Source organism: Mustela putorius, unplaced genomic scaffold (assembly GCF_011764305.1).
Source record: "Mustela putorius furo isolate JIRA1106 unplaced genomic scaffold, ASM1176430v1.1 tig00000145_pilon_pilon_pilon, whole genome shotgun sequence".
Lineage (NCBI taxonomy): Eukaryota > Metazoa > Chordata > Mammalia > Carnivora > Mustelidae > Mustela > Mustela putorius.
In genome coordinates, this window is record NW_025421294.1 from 31,846,935 (window position 1) to 31,864,186 (window position 17,252).

At 36.7% G+C, this 17,252-nt stretch overlaps 1 protein-coding gene across 1 annotated transcript in view; it reads left to right on the forward strand.

The window, feature by feature from the left end:
* FBN2 (fibrillin 2) overlaps positions 1 to 17,252 on the forward strand; it is a 254,931-nt gene that overhangs the window by 57,842 nt on the left and 179,837 nt on the right. Inside the window, exon 6 of the mRNA XM_004737427.3 lies at positions 13,655 to 13,852. Within this exon, the coding sequence (XP_004737484.1) occupies positions 13,655 to 13,852 (198 nt within the window). The remainder of the gene's footprint in view (positions 1 to 13,654; positions 13,853 to 17,252) is intronic.

Below are 17,252 nucleotides of genomic sequence, written 5' to 3' on the forward strand. Positions count from 1 at the left end.
AATAAATAAATAAATAAAATCTTTTTTTATAAAGGTAAAAACTTGTATATATTCATAGTAGTAATATAATTATTCTCTCTCTCTCTGTCTCTTTCTCTATATACATGTCACTGTTGCCTCTGTTTTGCATTACTGGCAAATCCTACACAGGAATATGGGAATGGTCCCATGCTTTATTTTCTGTCACCAGTTATGGGTCATCAGATTTTAGGTCCTACTAGAATAGATGTGCTCTTTGATGTATAGAAGAATAACAGAAGAACTCTGAACTTTGATCATTTAAGTATTCGGAATGCCATTAGTCATCCAGACAATAGTTTGGCAACTGCTAAGAAAGTTTGAGTGCTACGGTCTTGTCACAAATTTCTAAAGTTCTCCGTGATATTTATGGTGATAGTGATGTCACCTGGAGGAAAGCCAGTTACACAAAAGACACCATTATATTAAATCTATTTCAGGCAGCCATGTTTGAGGATACGACAAGGGACTCATCTGCTGATAAAGTTAGATAAGTGTTTGCCAAAGTGTGTTTCATCCCACACTAGTTTTGAGGAATGCTGTTGTATAAAAATACAAGCAAATAAATTTTGAATACTGCCTACTATAGTATCCTCTTGGCAATTTACAATGCACATAAGTACATTAAAGGCTCCTGAAAGTCCTATATTTTCACACACAGACACACACACGCACACACACATAGGTGTGATGCACACACACGCATTCTGTCTTTGTTCAACACTAATATATGACCGCAGAATTCCTCTTTGACATTATTTCCTGGAACTAGTGTCTCATTGATCTCATTTTGGGAAATACTGAGTTAGACTAGACTTCTGGACCTCAGCTCAGCAATTTTGTCATGAAAAGTCCTTGACATCCCAGATGCCATCAGTTGTAAGCTGCTAATTACCATTTTGTGTTGGAGTATTGCTAGAGAGTAAGTCAGGAGGCCTAAACTTATATCAGATGGGGTTTTGGCTTGGGGCCAGTTGCAGAAACATTCTGAACTTTCCTCTTTTAATCACATGATCAGATCAAGTTGTCCCAAAATGTTTCCATGTCTAAAAGTTGTTACGGGAAACAAATAAATTTAAATAATACTTTACAGTGCTCAGAATACATTTATATGCATCATCTAATATGACCCTGATACCTTTTGGGAAGTGAGCAGTAAAGCCCAGCACCTACCTACACTGTAGATTATTTGGAAGTTTACTAAACAGTAAAGGTTTCATGTTCTGTAGATACTATCTCTGCTTTTTTGGACACTTAGCATTGTCTGTATCCCACCCCAGCACTGCAGCCTCTCCCAGTGTTAAGTGATACTTGTTTCGAGTGCCCCCCTACTTAGAGAACAGAAGCTAAGCTGCTGTGATTTGAAACAGATTAGGCTGTGATGCCATGGAGTGTCTGATGAAACAGAATTCCCATAGGTGAAAAGTATTTGCACACTAAAATAGTAGAAAGTGTAAATTCAGGCAGACATGCAGGCCATCTGAAGCATGGTGGCTTGCTTTGGAGGCATCTCAAAATGCCATTGAAGTGTTTAATAAGTTGAGCTTCATTTCTTAGCTGAGTAACCTTTTTAAGGTTATGACCTTAAAAAGAAGAAAAATGTGTGCAGAAATGGACATTTAATGCAGAACAAGAACCAATGATCAAACACAGAAACTGCTCCCATACATACACTATTGTCAATACTACTGGGAGGTAGCAGAGTATGGTAGTTAAGGCCATGGTTTTTGGTGTCAGATATTTTTGTCACTTAAATTCTGGCTTTGGGCAATTTTACTTAACTTTTCTATGCCTACTGTCATCATCATCTTTAAAGGAAAGCTATTAATGCCAACCAAATGAAATTACTGTGCAGGTAACCTTGTAACTGATGGAGATAATGCACGGTGCAAATCGCTTATAAGGAACTCTTGTCTCAATACCAGGCATTTTCTCATTCCCCATTTCTGCATGGTGTTGGGAGACTGCCACTCAAGTGTGCATTGTGAGAACCTTCTGGGATGGTGGAAATGTTCTCTGTGCTGCCAGTACAGTAGCCACTAACCACATGTGGCTCTCAGGCACTTGCCATGTGGCTAGTGTGATTAGGAACTACATGTTTATTTTATTTTATTTAAATTTAAAACTTTAAATTTAGAAAGCCACATGTGGCTAGTGGCTACTGTTTTGGATAGTGCAGCTATAGATTACAACAAACCACATTGGTGTGAAATTTTTTACTGCTAAAATTTCTCTCTCTGAGATACTCAATTTCATTTTGCAGATCGGACATTTGCTGGTTTTGATCCCTTCAATAAAAGAACACACACTGTTCTTTTTTAGTGAATGTAACCAACCACATTACCTAAAATCCATCTGTGCAAGGAGCTGTGGCAATTTTTAGAGTTTCACACTGTGGAAGAGAAAATACTCAGTAGAAACCCCAGGAAATCTATTAAATGTCACTGAAACAATGTGGATTCAATATTTGATCACTTTAATAAATGTTCTGTGAAAAGTAGAATATTACATTTCTGTGTTTATGTGGTATACAATTTTAAATATTTCCATTAAGGCAAGCTTTTTGATTGTTCTCCTCTTATTTATTTTATGTCTGCCTGCTCTGTCAAGTTTAGAAGGATCTCCTTTATACCTTTAAGCTCTCCTCATATTTCTAGAAGTTTTAGCTCTTGGTATTTCACTTAAAGTTTTTAGTATGTAAGCCCATCCTCTTAATGGATTGTTGTTTTTAACCTTACTAATATTCTTTTTTGACTCAATTAATGGCTTTTGTTTTTGAATTCCACTCTGTTTGATATTGATTATTGATACTTCTACTTCATTCCATTTGCAATTTCCATGATTTTTCTTTGTTCCACTTGCCACATTCTCATTTCATTTTGTTGGTTTTCTTATATGCAGAATAGAACCAAATTTTGTTTTTTCAGTCAGATCTACAAATTATTTGATTAGAAACTAAGCATGGTTACATTTATTGTGGTTTCAATATCTATAGTTTACCACACCATTTTATGTATATGTCATTATGTGGGTTTCCTCTTTAAATCTGTTACTTTTAGTGCTAATCAATTATTTTTGATGCCACTACTTCCATTACCTTCTTCCTTAATTGATTTAAGAAATGCTGTGTTTTTCATCAAACTAGTGATAACCCTCCTATCTTTCACCATTGTATTGAGGCCTCTATTGTTCTCTTACAATCTTTATACAGTAACAAAATTAAAGAATACCTGTTCCTCTTACCCTGAAACATTTTACATGTTTACATCTCCCAGTCCCGAGCAAAGTTCTTAGGAATGATCCATTTCCAAGTCCTCATTATAACAAATACCCCTACACCCTCTCAGTTCTTGACATTATCTCAGGATGTTATTAAGTTCTGTCTTATCATATGACTTTTATTTGAAGAGTCCTTTCTCAAAAATTACAAATTAATCACCTGTAGATGTTGTTTCACTGTATTGTAACTCTCCATACCACATAGGATAAAATTAATGCCAAACTATTTCGTCTTCTTTATAGGTAGCCTGTCCTTTTCCTTTTTTTCTTTTTCTTTCTTTCTCTCTCTGGAAATGGAGAGGTAGGTTTTCCTCTTAATCTAAGGTTGAGAAATTCAGAGATTTCATGAGGCTCTTCTTTGGAGTCTGTCTTTTTTCTTTCTGCCCCCCACCCCATTATTCCTGTCTGCGACACCGTGAGCCATTTTAACCTGGAGGTGAAAACTACTTTTTATCTAAGCTTAGGAATTTTTTTCTTATGTTTTTTTTTTTATTCTCTATTTGTTTTGGTTTTGTTTTTTTTAATTTTGGAATTCACAGTATTCACATTCTGGTTTCTAGTCTCTGTCCTTCAGGTTTAATCTTTTATTTATAATATTATTTTCTAAGAAATTTTTCTGTGCTGTAAGCTACTTCTTCCATCTGATCTTCTAAACAACTAATTTAGCTTGAAGCAGTGAATATTTGTTTTTCTATTCTTCTGTTGAGTCTGAATATTGAAAAGGTTTACTTTCCTGAACCAAAGACTTTAGTCCTTTTATTTCTGTTGATATATCCATGAAACAAGTTCCCCCAGTACCCATACCAGTCAGGCTTCATGGGATTCTCAGCAAATACAAACTTGCTGGTTTTTAAAGATATGTTCATTTTTATTTTACTGAGCTAGTACAATAGTAGTGTGACCTTTTCTGTGAAATGTTGCAGTTATATACCTTTGCTCTTGAGCCTCTCCTGGTGCTTATGTCTCTCTCCAACCAGAGAGCCAGGAATGACCTGCTTCTTGAGTGTAGACCACTACCCATGCAGGACCATCAGTGCCATCAAGATCTGTTGACCACCTGCTCTTCTTTATGCAGCAAGTTACAAAGATAAGGCCTCGCTGTTTGACAAATGCTACCATGTCCCCTTGGAAGTCCGTATGATCAATCATCTTCCTTGCACTTTAGCATTTCTCTAAAACTCCCAAATAATTAAAACCCTAACAAATCACATGGCATTCACTCTTTCCTTGGGAGAAATCCCAGCCTTTCTAGTTAGATGTTACACTAAAAGTTGTCAGGACAGAATCACAAAACAGGTAGTGTGTCTTATTTCCTGGGATGAGTGTGATTTATTAGGTTTGATTGACTCAGTAATGTGTGCATGGCTGCTTAAATTGCTAAGGAGGAATTGATGTAAGCACAAATTTCAATGAGAAAGCAGCACATTGAATCCATATTACTCTACAAAGGCTGTCAGCAAGTTGCGCCTAAGATTTTATTCCTTGCCACTATAATTGAGTCTGGTGTCTTCCTGTTTGAATCAGTAGATAAATCAGATCTGTTCCAGCATTGATTTCCATTGTTTTTGTATCTGACTTTATTGATAATGTGTAAATGTTTTGTGAGCACATCCCACTTTCTCCTGAAATTATTCACACCTAAAAAACAGTACCATTTATTTTTCTTAGACATCTTAAAAATTGATGCTTTGTGGATTTGACTTTGCAAATGATCCATCTTTTGTGTTAATCATTTATGTCTTTGCCCCCCTTATTACTCATGACAAAATATTTTTGTCTCTTTAAGTTTCTTCTCTAAAAGTGACAATTTCCTTCTGCTTAAATAATCATTTTAGTTTTTAATCTTCAGCTTTTTGTTGTTACATGTAAAGTGAGTTAATTGGTTGTGCTCTTGGGAGCACATGCTTTCAGTTTACAGGCCATGAATTTGAGGACCACAACTTTGATGACCCTCATCCTTATGAAACATGACATGAAAGATAGCAATTTTTTGCCTCATCAGCCAGCACCTAATTATCTTTCCTGCCTCTTCATTCTTCCAGAGCTCTTTAATGTCAGTCGTAGTCTTATACTTTGAAAGACTAGAGAATGGTGAAAGGGGTTCTTCTTTACTGAGTCCATGTTTTCACTGAGATCTTAAATAATGATACTATGTTAGAAAAAAAAATGCAGTACAACTCTGATAGTTAAAATGATCATTCATTTATCTGAAGAAGCAAAAGTCTTTACTGTTCAGTCAGTGTACACAGAATCTCTCTCTAACTGAACATAGCTAGGAGATTCATCTTTGGGAGAAGCCAAAGCAGAGCACGATTACGCTTGCAGAATTTGGGGGACTTGGGAGATCATACCTGGAGGTAGCAGGAGGCACTTGGGGCATTTTGACAAGATTCATTAAAATGGTGTAAAGGGCTTTGGTCTGATATGAAAAGGCAAAGCTGCTGGAAGCCGAGGGTGTGATGATTTGTGTCTTGGGTTTAATGAGCATTGCGTGAATGGCACAGGGCTGAGGAGGGAGGCGGGTCTTCAAGTTCAGTCTCTGTTTCACTTTTCTCTAGCTCTCTTTCATTCTCCATTTGGAAATTTATCTCTGACTTTTAATTTTTCCTTCGTAAACATTTTTATAAACATACTTTCTTAGCACTTAAGCATAAAGAAATAATTGATAGAATGGGTTTTATAATATGAAATACCTGCCGCAGAGTTAATTTTCTTTCATTCATTGCCAAAAAACAAGGACAACGAATTCATAATTCAGCAACAGTGAGATACCACTTTTCTCCCTGTGAGTGAGTAAAACTTAAACCAGTTGCCTGTACTTAGTTGGAGAAGGTGTGAGGATCAGTTCATCTTCAGAGAGCAGTTCTGAGAATGTTGGAATATTTTTCAAACTGGACGTTTGATCCAGCACTTCTAGTGCTAAGAATTTACCCTACAGAGAGTCCAAGTATGTAGTCAATCAGTGTGTTCAAGAATACCCTTGCAGCTTTGTGTGCACTCTAATCAGTTATGACAATGTAAATTTCCATCACAAGGCAAGTGGTCACTATTGCAAGAGGGTGTTTTTCAGTGCCCTCAGTGGTGCCTGACTGTGTGTATGAAAAAGACTCAAAGTTTGTTTTGTTCTTAAAAATTCAGGTTTGCTTTACTTAAATATAACTTTCAAAATCCTGCTTATTCCCTGAGCTTTTTAAAAATACATTTTTAATTGCAGTGAAATACGGATAACATGGAATTAACCACTGTAAATAATTTTTCAGAGTAGAGTTCAGTGGTATTAGTATCTTCACATTGTCATGGAACCATTATCACATCCCATGAATTTTTTTCATCTTGTGGAACTGAAACTCCATACCTATTAGTCATAAACTCCCTATTTTCCTTTCCCCCTATCCCTTGACAGTTACCATTCTACTTTTTGTTCCAATAAATTTGATTCCTTTAGATGCCTCATGTGTGTGAAATCATAAAATAATTTTCCTTTTGTAACCAGCTAATTTCACTCCGAATAATGTACTCAGGGTTCATCTGAGCTGTAGAATGTGCCAAATTTCCTAGCTTTTTAGATCTGAATGGTATTCTAGTGTATGTGTTCTGTTTGTTTATTCATCTGTCGATGGGCACTATGGTTGCATCAACTCTTGACTATTTGAATAATCCTGCATGAACCTGGATATCTAGATATTTCTTCAAGTCCCTGCTTTCATTCCTTAGGGCATGGTCCTTGGACTTTTAAATCCAATTTATAGATATTTCTACTCTGTTAATTGAGATTTTAGTAGTCACTTTAAAAGGCCTTTAATAATATTTGGTTCCAATTTAATATTTAATGAAACACCTCCATATCTTTTAAACTGCCTTTTTATATTAAATGCATGTAATTTTTTAAGTACTTCACTGGTATGACTTAAAAACCTTTGCAGATACTCAAATAACTCTGTTGGAGCTAATTAAAAACTAAATATATAAATAAACTTTTAAATTTATAAGTTCACTTAAATGGTCCAGTTCTGTATATAAGCATAGTCACATTTTAAGTTGGAAAAAGCCATCATTCTGTACTGTATGTTGGCTACTAGAATTTAAATTTAAAAAAAAATCATTCTAAATAGATCACTTAATTATTTATTTTAAATTGTGGTTACAAAACAGTCTGATAGAATGGGGCAAAAGCTGTTAAACATTATAGGTACATAATTTTTTCACAGATTCTTTAAAGTAACAATGTTAATATAATGGTTTTGATTCCTTTAAACATTTCTGTACTTCATTCTAAAAATTTCTGAGGTTGATAGATGCTTTTCCATCAAGGAAGATAATTATTCTCTCAATTAAATTTGAGTTTATTTAACAATGAATATTTGGTCAGCATGAAGTCTGCATCTGCAGACATTCAGGGCAGATTGTATTGAAACTAAGGAAACTGTTGGAAACTAAGGAAACCATCCCATTAAGTTTTGGGGTTGCCTTCTCTGCGTGGTCCAGTTATATCTGTGATCAAAGATTTTCAGTTGGCAAATCAACTCAGTTCTCAATTAAAACCATGATAGGATGTGCTAAAAAAAAATGTTATTTGTAATTGCTTTGTCAAAAACTCCTTTACTGGTGGCATCTGGTAGCTCAGTTGGTTAAACATCTGCCTTAGGTTCTGGTCATGATCTCAGGGTCCTGGGATCTAGTTCCCTGCTTGGCTGGGGAGCCTGCTTCTCCTTCTCCCTCTGCTGCTCTGCCTGCTTGTGTGTCTCTCTCTCTCTGTCAAATAAATAAGTAAAATATTTTAAAAAATCAAAAAACAAAAAACCTCCATCACTACAAGGAGATGGTCCCCTAGCCAGGATTGTTAGACTGGCTATGTACAGTCTACTTCTTTGTGACCCTCACTTATAACTACAGCTCCTACACAGTGTGATCACTTGACTGCATGTTGCAATTCTTTGGTTTCTGAGAATGGAAATGCCTTCTTGCCTAACTTCAAGTGCTGTGTGACTTGATGGGAATTTCTACATATTTTCCCATACTTTCTAGAACCAGGCAAATCTTTGTATACTAACATGGGTTTGGATGAAATTCAGTGGATTCTGGGCATCTTATGGCATTGCTGGACAAGCAATTATAGTAGAAAAGTCTTTAAGAGGGCCATCCACTGCACAGCTCCAGAGGATGACATTGACATTACAGCATGTGTGGTTATCCTCCCTCAGTTATGCAGCGTGCTGTCTCCTCCCTTCTACTGGCAGTTAAACGACTGATCCTGCAGTCACACAGGCAGCTGATGTATTGCTGTCCCTGTGGCTTTTTCCCTTGTCTTGTGAAGCCTCCTGGACACCCTTAGTCCCCTGATCTTACTGCTTTCTCCCGCTTCTTACTTTATCAGTCCTCCTTTTTCTCACTTCCTGTTCATCCAGCATAGATTCCATAGTCTGTAATTTAAAGTCTGTGTAACAATCCTCTGAACTCCCTTGCCATTCTGATTTTTTTTTCCCCCAAATCTGACAAATAAACTCTAACCCTAATGAATCCAACCTCTGAGTGAGACTCTCAGCTGCCTCGGGGTGCTGGGAAAAGTCCTCAGGCAGGCGGATAGGTCCCACTACTAGTCCATCTTGGTCCTCTGCCTTAGAGAAGCCCTAAATGTCACCTGGAGATCCACTGGGTTCTCATGTCAGTTCCCTCACCTGGGCTCTGCAGTGCTATCTCAGCCCCAAATATCTGAGTCCACAGCTCACCTCCACTTCCTGTTTCACAAAGAAAATAGAAGGTGTGGGAGAGGACACTGCTCGCTGTCCATTTACTCTATGCCCTTCTTTCTCAGGCTACAAGAGAAGTGCTTTTCTACTTTCTTTGCATTCTGGTTTCACTCTCAGGCTGACTTCTCAGGAATCTTACACTAGAGATTATTACTATTTTTGGTACTTATAAGCCTTCCCTTTCAACTAGGTCATTCCCATTGGCTTTTATAAAAGTGTGTCTTCCATCAAACAAAAGCAAACATTAAAATTTTAAAAAATAAGCAAAAAAATAAATGACAAAAACAAGAAATTCCTCTCCTTCAGTCCCACATCCTCTACCAGACCTGTTTCTGTTATTACCTTCTGGAAACCTTCAGAGGTTATCAGTTTGTTTGTACAACAGTAATGGTCAGTTTGGTTTTCTAGCACTGTTTAGCATCTTAAGAGGACTTGTGAAATTATATCAGAATTTCCAAACATACTCAATTGCATTTATTTAAAGTATAATGGTAGCATAGACTATAATAAAAAAGAAAATATTAGCAAGGATGTGAAGGAATTGGTACCTCATTCATTGCTGATAGGAATTTGAATGGTGAAGCTACTTTGGAAATACTTTTCGGCAGTTTCTGAAGAAGTTAAACATAAATTCACTATACAACCCAGCAGATGGGCACTAATTGTTCAGCAAATGTGTTGTATCCATACAGTGGAATGCTAGACAGCAGTAAAAGGGATTGAAATACTGACCCATACAATAGCATGAATATTCCTCAAGAACATTATGCTAAGTCAAAAAAGCCAGGCAGAAAAGACCATATGTTACATGATTCCATTTTTGTGCATTGTCCAGAAAAGCCAAATTGATAGTGACAGAATAGTGGTTGTCTGAGTCTAGAAGTGGGCACGAGGGATTTTTGGGGGTGATGCAAATACTCTAAAATTACGCTGTGATAGACACACAATTCAATAAATTTACATGTACATTTAAAACAGGTATATATATTTTATATTCATGATACCATAATGAAGTTGTTGGGAAAAAAACCAGAAAGCAGCCAGTTGTTGATGAGTTTTCTGATTGCACCAGCTGTTTAACATGAATAAAAGTGGAACTGTAAAAAACAAGTTAAGATGTTATATTGCATCACTATGTTCATATCCTTTAGGTAAATCCCTTAGTCGTGCAATTGCTGGGTCAAAGGGTAGCTCTATTTTTAACTTTTTGAGGAACCTCCGTACTCCCGTACTGTTTTCCAGAGTGGCTGCACCATTCCCACCAGCAGTGTAAGAGAGTTCCCCTTCTTCTGCATCCTCGCCAACATCTGCTGTTTCTTGACTTGACTTGTTAATTTTAGTCATTCTGACTTAGCATTTGCAAGGACATGGATGGAACTAGAGGGTATTATGCTAAGTGAAATAAATCAGTCAAGGAAAGATAATTATTATATGATTTCACTCATGTGGCATTTAAGAAACAAAACATATGGGGAGAAGGGAGGGAAAAATAAAACAAGACTAAATCAGAGAGGCAGACCAACCATAAGAGACTTAGTGCTAGGAAACAAACTGAGGGTTGCTGAAGGGGAGGTAGGTATGGAATGGGGTAGCTGGGTGATGGACAGTAAGGAGTGCATGTGATAAAATGAGCACTGGGTGTTATATGCAACTGATGAATCACTAAACCCTACCTCTGAAACTAATAAAAAAAATATACTATATTGTACTTCAATATTAGAAAATCAAAATAAAACTATTTTTGTTTCACAGGCTAATTTTTAACGTTTTTTGGTCATGTAGTAGTGAGGAAAGTATCTGCTTCCAACATTCTGGCTCCAACATACCCAAATGATAAGCAGTTCTTTCCTTTTATATTTTGCTAATACACTGTGAGGATGTCCTTGACTACAAATGGGTGGTGTGGTATATGATAATATTTTTACCCACACTGAAATCTTGATGACAAGAATGCATGGTCAGTAACATGCAATTCTTTTAGGGCTCTTTGGCCATAATTAAAATGCTAGCCAAGTTTGGGACAGGATGTTTTAATCTGATCAAGATATTTACATCCCCTTTCACTGACTTGTTCATATTTTGCAAGATAGTAATTCTTGAATAAGTAGGTAATGCTGTAATTTTGCATTTTAACCTAATCTGTTGCTTACCAGAAAGCCAAGGAGACTGATAAAAGAAAATTGATTCAGCACAGTTTGTAAGGAGGCAAATACTGTGTAGACAAAAGAAAGAAGAACTGGTAAACTCTTTTCCCAGGAACAGAAGTCTATGGTTGGCTTAATTAGAGCCTTCAACGTGAAAGGTCACTTCAGAGGACAAACAGCTATTCTCATCCCGATATTCTCCTTCTCCAAAGAGAGCAGACTGAGAGGACATGATTTTAAGAAGGTGGTGTAGTTAGCTGAAGGAACAAATTTCCTGACAAGGTGGTTTACTTAAGGATGGGATTATGAGGGAGGATTTGGAGGCTTCTCTTTGGGCACCCTAAAAGTGTGTAGAATGTGAACATAGCTATGTATGCAAGAATTACAGAAAAATAAGTGTTTTATATTTTTTTGAAAAACATATCCACTTGTTCAGAACTTGATTTAATTTATTGCGAGCCTAATATTTATTTAAAACAGCAAAATAGATAGGTTGTGTGAAAGACAATAGATAGGTTTAAAAAATATACAATCTGGCAGTTTGTGTGTGGGAAGCATGCTTGTTTATAAGGTTGACATATCTACTGCAAAGATTGTCTTTTTCAAAAACGTGATTTGCAGCCAGCACATCTGTTGTTCTTATGTAAGGGATTAAAATGAGTTATTTTTGTCGAAGTTCAGCTGCAAAGTGACAGAGTGTTAAACCAGCTTGCTAAAAATGTTACCTATTTTAGGGTGGGTTTTTTTTTTCTGTATGTTAAACTTTGAAAATATTCTTTTGCTCTATGTGAGAGAGCCTTATTCTTTGTTTTAAAAAAAAAATAAGTTTCATGTGGTTTTAAATTTTGTTTTTGTTACATGATAGCATTTAGATGATATCAAAGTTATTCTAGCTTAACATTTTGAATGTTAAATCCTATCCAAGTTTGCTTTTTTCCCAGTACATTTTTCATAAAAATCTTACCAACATTATTGACTCTGCTTTCTTTGAATGTGAGATTGTTTTGTTCTTGGAAATCTGAAATAAACTTGTTCTGGCTTTCCTCTTCAAAAGGAATTATGTCATTTGCATGAGGGCTTATCAGGAAATCCTGACTATCATCTTACAGTCCCAAGAGTTAATGAAGTGTATTCACACAGTCTCTGGGAAGGGGTTGGCGCGGGGGAGGAGGAGACACTTTTCACATATTTCTGTTGTAATTTTAAAACAAATGTGAGTTGTTTTATTAATCAGTCTTCATGAAACTGACCATTCTCTGATTTCCTGTGTCTGAAAACAGCAACAACAGCACTCAATTAAAAACTGTTCGGTTAAGTCTGTTCTGCTTAAAAGAGTAGACACTGATCATCTAAAAGGTTCACTGTAGAAAATTATAAGAGAAAGAGGGCCAGAGCCAGAATGCCTAGCTTTCAAGTTACCTGGAGTCTAGATCAGTTCTTCTTAATCTTGAATGTGTGTATGAATCTCCTGAATATTGCGTTGAAGTGGAGTTCTAGTTCAGTTAGTCCAGGGTGGGGCCTGAGTCTTAACACCTCCCCAGTGAGGCATATATTGCTGGTCTGTGGATCACATTTGAGATGCAGCAGTCCCAATAGATCATCTTTAATATCCATAGAAGTCTGCCTATTTAGCATTTGCTGATGTTTTCATCAGTTGGACAATGGTAAAGTCTTTTATAGTACAGAGATTATATAATAATAACTTACCTAGAAAGAATCCGCGAGAGTGGGTCTTATTGCCACAGTCTTCCTAGAGTCTTCCTGAACTACACGCCAAACTAAACAGACTGACATGGACACAAAAATCAATTTGTTAGGACTTAATGTTTACAGATATACTAGACTGCTCAGATATATTTGTGATATGGAAGGGTATACTATTATTGGTTCTCTTCTGATTTTCCAATCTCATGTCCATGCAGTCAGGAAAGAAAATCTTGGCTAGGTAAAGAGGGAGTCTGGCGAGCAGGTGCCAGCAGTGTTCAGGTGACAGATGTCAGTGAGAGAAGACTGCTGGATGTGCGTTGGCTGGGGCTTGGGGTCAGAGAGGAGGATACACTTCTCTCCCCCACACTGTGTAGAATGGCAGGCCTAGCATGGCCAGACCTTCCAACTTTGCAAGAAAAGCCAGAAATAGAAATTTCATGTGAAATTTCCCAATTTAAAAATGTTGGCTACTAATTTAAATTCTTTCAGAACATGATTCAGGCCAAGAAAACACATCTGTGTCCCAGACACAGCCCTTGAGCCACCCGTTAACAATGTCCGTACTAAAGTGCATTGAAGTTTCCTAATGCAGTCCTCATGATTGAAAAATTAGGAATTTTCAAAATGAAACTTTCCAGCCTTTTGTCTTTAGATACTTGAGTCAGAAGAAATCACCTCTGTTTTATGTATTTGGAGCTACTGGTGTAAGATGGGTACGTGGTCATAAAACCTGTCTTTCTGTCTTCTTTCACATTCCAGATTACAGGACAGGCCCTTGTTTCACTCAGGTCAACAACCAGATGTGCCAAGGGCAGCTGACAGGCATTGTCTGCACTAAGACTCTGTGCTGTGCCACCATTGGACGGGCCTGGGGCCACCCCTGTGAGATGTGTCCTGCCCAGCCTCAGCCCTGCAGACGGGGCTTTATCCCCAACATCCGCACTGGAGCTTGCCAAGGTGAGTTCGCCATCCACCTGTGTGTGCAGACTTACTATGCGTGGGTCTCCTTTCGCTGCCACTGATACCTCTTAACCATTTAAACTCTTGCCATTGCCAAGAGGGGCCTCATTTTTGAGCCTGACTAGAGATGACCTGGATATTAGCCACTTTATGAATAATCATTTTTCAGGTCTTGACATAAATGGAGAAGAGAGGAGATACTATTGAAAACTGGGGAAACTTTTTTAAAAAATGATTAAAATAGCTCATATAATTAGAGGACAAACCACTCCCAGATCTTGATCCAGGAGGCACTACACTCTCCTTACCAGAGTCCCTCAAACTATACACATGAGAATACCCAGGAAAATGTTTTTCTCCTTCTTGTATTCTTATTCAAGATACAGGCTCAGGAAACGGGGAGAAGAGAACTGCCACTGCCCTGCATTGTTATTAATCGTGTCTGTAGAGGCAAAGTGTAAACTCTGTCCTTGGGTGCAGTTATTGAAGAGTTTGTATCCTGTTGGTTACAGACTGGTCTCCCAGCAATCTTTGCAACCATGTCCTGTTGTATATTTTAAATATCAGGGCTAGATTTGGGCCTGAGGATGTTACAGTAGAAGACACCAACCCACGTAGTCCAAAAAAATTGTTGAATTTTTACTGGATTATCATTTTAATTAATTTTAGGCCACCACAATTATTACCCTTTTTTGGCCACTTCTCTGATATCATATCGTGCTGTACCTATCATGTATATTAAACCCATTTTTAGAGTTTGAAATAGCTCAGTCATAAGTTCTCTCATGGCAGTAGGATCACAGGAAAATGACTTGTATTTTTTTTTTTAAAGATTTAGTTTATTTATTTGACAGAGAGAGATCACAAGTAGGCAGAGAGGCAGGCAGAGGGAAGAAAGCAGGCTCCCTGCTGAGCAGAGAGCCTGATGTGGGGCTCGATTCCAGGACCCTGAGACCATGACCTGAGCCAAAGGCAGAGTCTTAACCCACTGAGCCATGCAGGCACCCCAGAAAATGACTTGTATTATTCAGAGAAATGATATTCATATTTGAGACATGAAGAGTTGGGTTAATTTGTTACCATGAAATCATATACAGAGCTAAATTCCTGAGGTCTTTCAAATTGATGTTAGTGACCAGTACAACAGGCTCAGATGTCATCTACCCAACCCCTATAAATGGCATATTGCAGAAAGCCATCCTAAAACCCAAATGAAAGTTCGAGTTTGGGAAGCCTGTATGTAGCTTCAGTTCAATGAACAATGATCATTTAGGTGCTCTGCATAATTTGGTAAACATATCTCTGACAAGTGGCCTCTACAGATTTTGGTTAGTTTTGTAATTTTGTAAAGGTTAAAGTTAAAAACTGGTCTTTCTCTTCCAATAAGAACTATAGGGATACCCAGGGATGAACCTACACGTTAGCTGTAGATTTAGAATGGTTTTGTGTCTTCTCTCTTAGTTTATTATCTGTCATTGGTCAGACCTAATATGGAGACCATGTAAATGTCATTTTCAGTCTGCTGTTTTTGGGGTGCCTGGGTGGCTCAGTTGGTTAAGCATCTGCCTTCCACTCAGGTCATACTCTGGGAGTCTGGGATTAAGCCCCACATTGGGCTCCTTGCTCTGTGGGGCCTCTGCTTCTCCCTTTCCCCTCACTGGGTAAATTCTTGTGCTGTCTCTCTCAAGTAAATAAGTAAAATCTTTAAAATAATAATAATAATAATATGTTGTTTTCTATGGGTAATAAAATTCTCTATCTTTGATAGAACTACCAGTCTGATTTTATCGAATTTCTGATAAATTAATTTTTAAAAGAAGATATACCATACACTATGTAGTGTTCACCATACTTTATATATTTCCTAGATTAGATATAGAATAAATAAATAGTGAAATTTATAAAATTCTATAGATTCCTATTAAAGAGAAAATACTGTATAGATCTAGAGGAGTGCTGACTGGATTTACTAAGGTAGTACTTCCTGTGTATTGTACAGCATGTATCCCTTCCCAATATACTTGCTCATTTGTTGTCTTTATTGCTTTTATTTTCCCTCCAGCAAAAGTGTAAGATTCATTAGGTCATAAATCTCTTTTATTCATTAATGTCTCTGAGGCATCTGGAAGAGTGCATAACATATGGTAGATACTCAGTAACTATCTTTGAATTAATAAATGGGATTAAGATTAATATACTTCCAAAAACCACCATTTTGTAAAAATAGTGCAGTTGAGAAAAGCTATTACCTTCAGCCAGAACATTCCAGATTACTGACTCTCCTCATCTTCTACATCTGCACTTAGGATTTTTATTCTTTACCTCTATATTTTGTCAGAGAGGCCTAGTTTTTCAGGACACACTTATTAAATGTAGAATCTGATCTCAAATTTCTCAAATACCCTTCAGGATTTAGTAATGTCTAAAGGCTTATTTATTTGATTGTGTTTATGCAGTGAAGATAAGTTTTCAGTTCTATTAGCCTAAAAATATAATGGATAAATACAGCAACAGGAGCAAAATGAAACTTGCCACATGGTTAAAATATCTGGAAAAGCAAGTTTAAAAAGTTCTGCTTTATTTCAAAATCATGGCAAAGTCAGAAGCCTCTCAATTAAATACTAATCCTCAGTTCAGCTATTTTAAGACTGCATCTTAATGTGATTTCATTTTCCTTTTAAATTTGTAGACTGTTGCCCAAATGCTCTGCCAAGTTGATTTGGAAGATACATGGCATGAAAAAAATAACATAAACCATGATACATATGTGTCATACTTTATAAAATATAGTGATCTTTTTTGTCATATAATTGAAAATTTTGTTGAGTTAAAAATAAATTTCAGATACATAGAAGATGACAGCAAATAGCTTAATATTGGTTCTAAAATGTGGTTCCTATTAGCCAAGAGAGGACATTTCTGAAGTTCTAAACATAATGTTATTCTGTAGTTGCTGCAGTTAGTGAATTACCTTATTTCTGGCTTCAGAGGACATGAAATATGATCTTGTAATAAACAGAATAACTTCATATATAGATTTTCATAAAGTTTATATAGACTCCTATTAAAGAGCCACTAGATTATTACTAAGTAGATTTACTAGGGTAATACTTCTTGGTTATTTGATAGCACGTATCACTTTCTGATACACTTGATTCTATATTGTCTTTATTGCTTTTACTTAACTCCAGCTAGACTGTGGGATCCATTAGATCATAAATCTATTTTTATGATGATACTTAAGTTGATACTTAAATGAAATTTAAGATAATACTTAAAACAAATTAAGCTGTGAAAAGAGACCAGTACATATTCTGTATGTAACTGTTGCCATGATGTCTTTCTGGACGGAAGTGAACATTGTCAGAGAGGTGCACATTCCTGTGATGCTTGGCTG